We start from the raw sequence: 7,051 nt of genomic DNA, 5'->3' as shown, positions 1-7,051 counted from the left end.
AGCAAATTCCAGCGTTGAATCCTGACCTGTCCTCCAGCTCAATTTTAAAACGCAGGCAAACTAGAACATTGTGTTGTCATGTGAACACAACCTACTCCTGGATAGTGCTAAAAGTTTGCAGATTTAGCAATACAAAACTATGTATATTATTGTTATAATTGAATACATTCCATAATAATACGGTTTGTATATCACTAAAGACCAGCACATCTGTTCATTTGAAGCGCTAATGACGATAACGTGCGGCAGGGGTTGTTTGCTAATCTATTTTAAGTCGCCATAATTGCAACATAATGATCAGTTAAATATAACCGTTTGCTAATTGTTGTATAGCCTATGGAGCAGCCTAGCATCATATCCCTGCTAATGGAAAAGCATTGCAGGGATTTGGAGCATGTGACTTGCTCTGCTTGGAAACTGCCGCTGATCCGTAAGCGCTGCTCCTATTAATAGTCCTGCATCAGTCTCTCCATGCAGTGCTGTATATCTGCAGTCACGAGCATCCCCTGGTCTCCTGCTACAAACCAACGCTCAAATACACCTCTAAATCTTTCTCTCTCTCTCCGTCCTCTATCTATGTCCCATCCTCTCTCCCTCCCTCCACTCCGCTCCTCCCCTTTCTCGTCCCATATACCTTTTCCTCTCCTCTATTCCCTCCCTCCCTCTCTCTCTCTCTGTTCTCATTCCTCCACTATCTCTCTCTTGCTTTCTCTAATCTCTCTCCCCGTACCTCCTCTTTCTCTCTCCATCTCTCTCCTTCCCTCCTTTCTCTCATCTTCTTCCCATCTTCTCTCCCCCTTTCTACCGTCTCGCCCCCTCTCTCCTGCTCCTCTACCTCCCTCCTCTCCCGCTCTTCATCCTCTCTCACTCGCTCTCTCTTGTCCCATATACTTTATCCTCTCCTCCCTCCCTCCCTCTCTCTCTTTCTCTGTCTGTTCTTACTCCCTCACTATCTCTCTCTTCCTCCTCTCTCTTATCTTTTCTCCCTTCTCTCCTTCCGCCTTGCTCTCTCTAATCTCTCTCCCCTGTACCTTCTCTTCCTCTCTCCATCTCTCTCTCCAACCACTATGAAGTATCCCTCGCTTTCCCTCCCACCTTCATCTCTATCTCCTCCCTCCTCCTCCTCTTCTCTCCCCATTTCTGCCATCTCCTCTCTCTCCCGCTCCTCTTAATCCTCCTCTCTCTCTCTCTCTCTCTAGCTTCTCTTTCCCTCCCTCCCTCTCCTCCCTCCTCTCCTCCCTCTATCCGCAGTCACGGGTCGTCCATCGCTCTTCCTCACTCCTTACGTCACCGCTCGTCTTTAGGAGCTCCGACGCTTTCCACAACCGTATACGGCAATCTTGTTTCCTCCGACGTCATAGCAGCGTGTACGTCACAGAGGGGGTGACGCCACGGTTATGTATGCGTGCTAGTGTAGTGTTACGACAGCACAGCGGAAAGAGGGGGAAGAGGAGGGAGGGATGGAGAGAGGGAGAGAGGGAGAAGGACAGAGAGAGGAGGGGGGTCTCTGCTCTGTGAGGCTGCATTCCTATAGTGAGAGCTATTGTGTGGAGACAGTGAGATGAGAGAGAGAGAATGAAGTACTGCACAAACAAAATGCAGTAAAGGTATTTTTAGATGCTGATGACTTTGAGCTGTATTATATTTAACACCGTGTATAACTGAAAATGATGTTATTTAAAGGCGCACTGTGTAACTTTTCTGGTGAGAGCTGGTGTGTAGAGACAGATGAGAGAGAATGAACTACTGCACAAATAAAATGTAGTAAAGATATTTTTAGACTTTGATGACATTGAGCTGTATTATATAAATAACTATAAATAAATATGTATAATGCAAAGTGATGCTATTTAAAGGTGCACTATGGGACTTTTCAAGTGAGAGCCGATGTGTTGAGACAGAGGGATGAGAGAGAGTATATATGGATATATGTGTTTTTAATGACTTTTTATGTGAAGCACTTTAATTTAATTGACATAGAGATGGAAAGAAGAGAGAGAGAGGGAGAGAAGAGAGAGAGACGGAGAGAAGAGAGAGAGACAGAGAGGAGAGAGAGAGACAGAGAGGAGAGAGAGAGACAGAGAGGAGAGAGAGAGAGAGAGAGAGAACTAATGCACAGATTAAATGCACACAGCTGCATTTGGTGCTGAGTGATAGAAATTACTAGTGCGATTTAAAGATATAGTATGGAACTTTTTGGAGGTCATATGTCCCTTGCATGATTCCATGGAAATTCAAAGTTCAAGCCAGTACACAACATTCTCCATGGAGACAGATAAGTTGTATGCCATACTGTGGAAGATTATTGCCAAGTGAATAACATTTCCATGGCAACAAGCAGGAAGAGGCCTTCCTCCTGACCAAAGAGTCAGGTTTATGGAAATGCAAGCTCATTCTCAGTAAGGATGCACGCTTTTATTTTAGTCATTTTTTTGGATAAAAAGTTACATACTGTGGCTTTAAAGATGTAAGTTGGTAAGGATGAGAGCTGGTGCGTAGAAACAGAGATGACAGAGAATAAACTAATGCACAAACACAGTGCAGTTAAGATATTTTTAGACTGCAGCATCCAGAGCTGCATTAGATATCTGACACTGTAATAATTATGCAGAATAGAAAATGCTGATGATATTTAAAGTCACACTATGCAACTTTTCTGGTGTGAGAGCTGGTGTGTGGAGACAGAGAGATGAGATAGGAGTAACGACCGCACAAACACAATGCAGTAAGATATTCTGGACTGCAGCATGTGGAGCTGTATAACTTATTTGACACAGTAAATACTATGCATGACACAAACTACTGCTGCTATGTAAAAGTGCACTATGTAACTTTCCTGTTGAGGTCTGTTGGGTGGAGACAGAGAGATGAACTAATGCACTAACACAGAGCAGTAAGATATTTTCAGACTCTCATGAAGTATTCTCAGCTGTGCGACATTTAACACTGTAAATAATAACTGTGCACTATGTAACTTTTTCTGGAGGAGGATATGCTACCTGCTCGTCTCCATGGAGATGTCGTACACTTTTAAGCTTGTGTAGTGTTTGTTATTTTATAAGGGGAGAGAGGGGCACTGTCTGTAGAAAGTACTTATAGAAACATTACGCCAAGACGCTGGGTTCAACTCCCTGAGTGCCCCAGACCCTCCCTTCAAAAAGCAGAATTTGCATGTTCTCCCTGTGTCTGTGTGGGTTCCCTCCAGGCGATCTGATTTCCATTATGAAGGAGATGGGTCCCCAGCGCCCATAGCTCCTGACAGGTTGGCCCAGCGGCATTGAGGATGGGTCAAATGAGGACACATTGTTCTCCAGGGAAAATAAAGTGTCAACCTCAAGTACTTCTGAACTCTCATAGGCCCAGAATAGAAAAGCGCCCCACTTCACACTGTAAATCTATAACTGAAAAAGAGCTTGTAGTATTGAAGTGTGTAGTGTTTGCACCCATATCACAATTAGGGATAATTAGTTTATCAATCAATGTTTAAGTCCTTTATGGGAGTGATTGGACTTGGCAGAACACAATGTATGGCCTAATAATATTTTGTGAGATCGATAAAGACTTGGTGTTTTGGCACAAGGCGTTCAGAAGTTCATTTTAAGAGTTTTATGAAGCAAGAGGGATCTAAATCTGGACCAAACCTGGCACTCGGACAACACCGTGTCTATGGACTGTAAATATTCAACAGTCTTCCAGATTTGTGAACATAAAAAGCCAAATCTCAGTGGGACTTTCCTGGTTAAATAAACCGAGAGGAGAAAATAAACAAAAAATGAATTTCAAGAGCTATAAATATCAGGGTGAAAAGCGTGGATATGTTCATCTTCAATCTAGACTTTAGAACTATTTTAGACTTAGACTTAGAAATAAACAGTAGGAGTAGTAGCAGCAGTAGTTGCAGTAGTAGTAATAGTAGTAGTTGTAGCAGCAGTAGTTGTAGCAGTAGGAGGAGGAGTAGTAGTAGTAGTAGTAGCAGTAGTCTTAGACCTATTTTAGACTTCAGGTAAACAGTAGTAGTAGTAGCAGCAGCAGCAGCAGTTGTAGTAGTACTTGTAATAGTAGTAGTGGTAGCAGCAGTAGTTGTAGTAGTAGTAGGAGGAGGAGGAGGAGTAGTAGTAGTGGTAGTAGCAGTAGTCTTAGACCTATTTTAGACTTCAGGTAAACAGTAGTAGTAGCAGCAGCAGCAGCAGCAGCAGTAGTTGTAGTAGTAGTTGTAATAGTAGTAGTAGTAGCAGTAGTAGTTGTAGCAGTAGAAGTAGTAGTAGCGGTAGTAGTAATAGTAATAGTAGTAGTAGTAGTAGTAGTTTTAGACCTATTTTAGACTTCACGTAAACAGTAGTAGTAGTATCAGTAGTAGGAATAGTAATAGTAGTTGTTGTTGCTGTCGTAGTAGTAGCAGCAGTTGTAGCTGTAGTAGTAGTAATAGTAGTACCAGTAGCAGTTGAAGTAGTCGTAGACCTATTTTAGACCAGGTAAACAGTAGTAGTAGCAGTAGTAGCAATAGTAATAGTAGATGTTGCAATAGTAGTTTTAGTAGTAGTAGCAGCAGTTGTAGTTGTTGTTGTAGTAGTAGTAGTAGTAGTAGTAGTAGTAGTAGTAGTAGTAGTAGTAGTAGTAATAGTAGCATTATAGTTTGTCCACTGATCTGAAGGTTGGTGGTTTGAATCCCACTCTGGACATAATAAACATCATTTGTAGAGCAGTCAGATCCACTGACCCACAGGTTGGCAGTGCGATTCTAGCTCCTACACATGAATCCTGTTGTTGTGTCCTTGGGCAACACACTTAACCCCCCTCGCCCCCAGTGTCTGCGTACACTGGTGTATGAATGTGTGTGTGAATGGGTCAGTGGTTCCTTGAGGTAAAGTACTTTGAGTGACTTAAAGGTGGAAAAGTGCAATATAAAAATGTAACTATTTACCATTTGGCCATTTAGTAGTATTAGTAGTTGTAGTAGTAGCCAAAAACTAGTTAAAAATGCAAAACTTTTTAGCATATATTATCTAATCGTTTATTGTAAAGAGCAGAGTCTACAGACAATATTAAGGATGCAACAATACTCATGGTGTTAAACTTGTTACTCGTTCTGTACTTTCTCTGATCCAAGAAGTAAACAGCATCAAAGCCTAACTCTGCTGTATAAGACAAAGTGTCATTAAAGCAGAATGTTTTGTTTACTGATAATCTTAAAATAATAGAGCAAACATTTTATTGTTTTTCTGAGACCTACAGTGTATCACAATTGTATTAATATTTTGAGCATTGTATTGTTGCATCCCTGAACAGTATATAACAGAATGAACATGGAAAAGTAGTCTACATCAGAATTTACATTTATTACATTTGACAGAGCTGCAAAACACACGGGTGAGTGACGTTTGTCTGTTACCTGCTTATCTAACACCATAGTTTTCATATAATTAACAGATTAAAATAGCAGCTTGTAATATTATAGGTAGAAGAACCAAGGTATTTGTATCTTTAGTTAAAGGGGGGGTAATACACTTCTATGGGGTATTAATTGCAAACACGTAACATATTTAGATCGCCATGTTACCTTTTATTGTTTTGAAAATGCTACACAGGTATTTGCATTTTTTTTTTTTTCACTTTTCGTTCTTGAGCCCCGCCCCATTTGTACTCCAAGTCACTCCTCCTTCACAGCAGCATCATAACACAATCAGCACGCTTTCCGCTAATAATACTACTGCACATCGCATCAAGTTGTAGTACAGTATATTGTTTTGTATCCTGCCTTTGTGTGTTTATGAAAAGGAACATGGGTGACGCAAGTTTGTGAGCTGAGGATTGTACTGCTAACTGTAAGGAGAGTTTGAATAGGGCCCGTGAGAGATCGATAGAACAATGCTACAACACAGTAAAAAGCTCCAAAATCGACTTTGACAAAACGATATTTTACCCTGTATATTGCACTGTTTCTATACAACCGAGAAGGGAAAAGCCAAAAGAGAAGTGATAGGTGAGATACGTCTTCTTCAGCTGAGAACACAGGTCTTAGACTGCGCCGCTTCCGCTGAAGGACAGAGAAGACAAGGAGTCAAGGAAGGAGGAAAGGAAGAAGCATGGATGGAAGGAGGGATGGAGAGAAGAGAGAAGGGGTTGAGGAGAGAGAGAAAAACATGTTAGTGCATAAAACCAATCTCATTAGAAGCCCGTGTCAGTATGTCTGGGTTAGCATAACTTGTCAGAGCAATAGGGACACATAATGAATGCAAATGCCAAACACGATGTATGAAAACTGTCATCAAAATCTAAGGAAATGATTTGTTGCTAAAGATGTAGATTTACAGCTAAATGTTAACAAGTGGCCTGGTCGTGTTTGTGAAAATAGGATCATTTGAAAACTTGTATAATATAGTATGAAAATCACTGTTCTGCCAATTTTAATTTGTTGTTGTGAGAAACCCAAATATATATATATGTGCTACCAGTCAAATGTTTGAAGACATTTTTTTCATAACTATTTACGTGGTAGATTCTCACTGACTCAAAATAACTCAAAACTTGTGCTAACATTTTAGATTTTTTAAAACCACTTTTGTTTACTTGACCCTGATGCGACACAGCTGTGAAGTGAAAACCATTTCAAGAGACTTCATCATGAAGTTCATTGAGACAAGGACAAGGGTTTGCAGCATTGTTGAGGATTTTAATTACCGTATTTCCGGAGTATAAATTGGATTGGAGTATAAGTCGCACCAGCCAAAAAATGCATATTAATGAAGAAAAAAACATATTTCACATATAAATCGCATCTGAGTATAAGTCACACCCCCAGCCAAACTATGAAAAAAAAGTGTGACTATAGTGTAAAACTATAAAAAATTTTGAATTATTTCACTTTTTCCTTGCCACATAGATTCATAAATCTTGTATCATATATTTCATGTCTTCTGTACGTATAAACTGTAGAAAGTAGTGAACATAAAGGCTTTTGTATTTGTTTATTGTTGTAAGGCGACCTTGAGTGTCTAGAAAGAGCCTAATAAATCAAATGTATTATTCTTAAGATGAATATGGCCCACCCTCA

General features: G+C 40.4%; 1 protein-coding gene across 3 annotated transcripts in view; it reads right to left on the bottom strand.

Moving 5' to 3' along the window:
- Positions 1–5,897: 5,897 nt before the first annotated feature.
- Positions 5,898–7,051, bottom strand: part of pde6a (phosphodiesterase 6A, cGMP-specific, rod, alpha) — a 47,794-nt gene continuing 46,640 nt past the window's right edge. For all 3 annotated transcript variants that reach the window (XM_055224720.1, XM_033974538.2, XM_055224721.1), the window contains one exon: positions 5,898–6,034. In XM_055224720.1, coding sequence (XP_055080695.1) covers positions 5,997–6,034 — 38 coding nt within the window. In that variant the 3' untranslated portion in view covers positions 5,898–5,996. The remainder of the gene's footprint in view (positions 6,035–7,051) is intronic.

The sequence above is a fragment of the Periophthalmus magnuspinnatus genome, chromosome 10 (genome assembly GCF_009829125.3).
Source record: "Periophthalmus magnuspinnatus isolate fPerMag1 chromosome 10, fPerMag1.2.pri, whole genome shotgun sequence".
In the NCBI taxonomy this organism is placed as follows: domain Eukaryota; kingdom Metazoa; phylum Chordata; class Actinopteri; order Gobiiformes; family Gobiidae; genus Periophthalmus; species Periophthalmus magnuspinnatus.
Note: the sequence above shows the minus strand (reverse complement) of the source record. Positions and strands in the feature narration are given on the sequence as shown.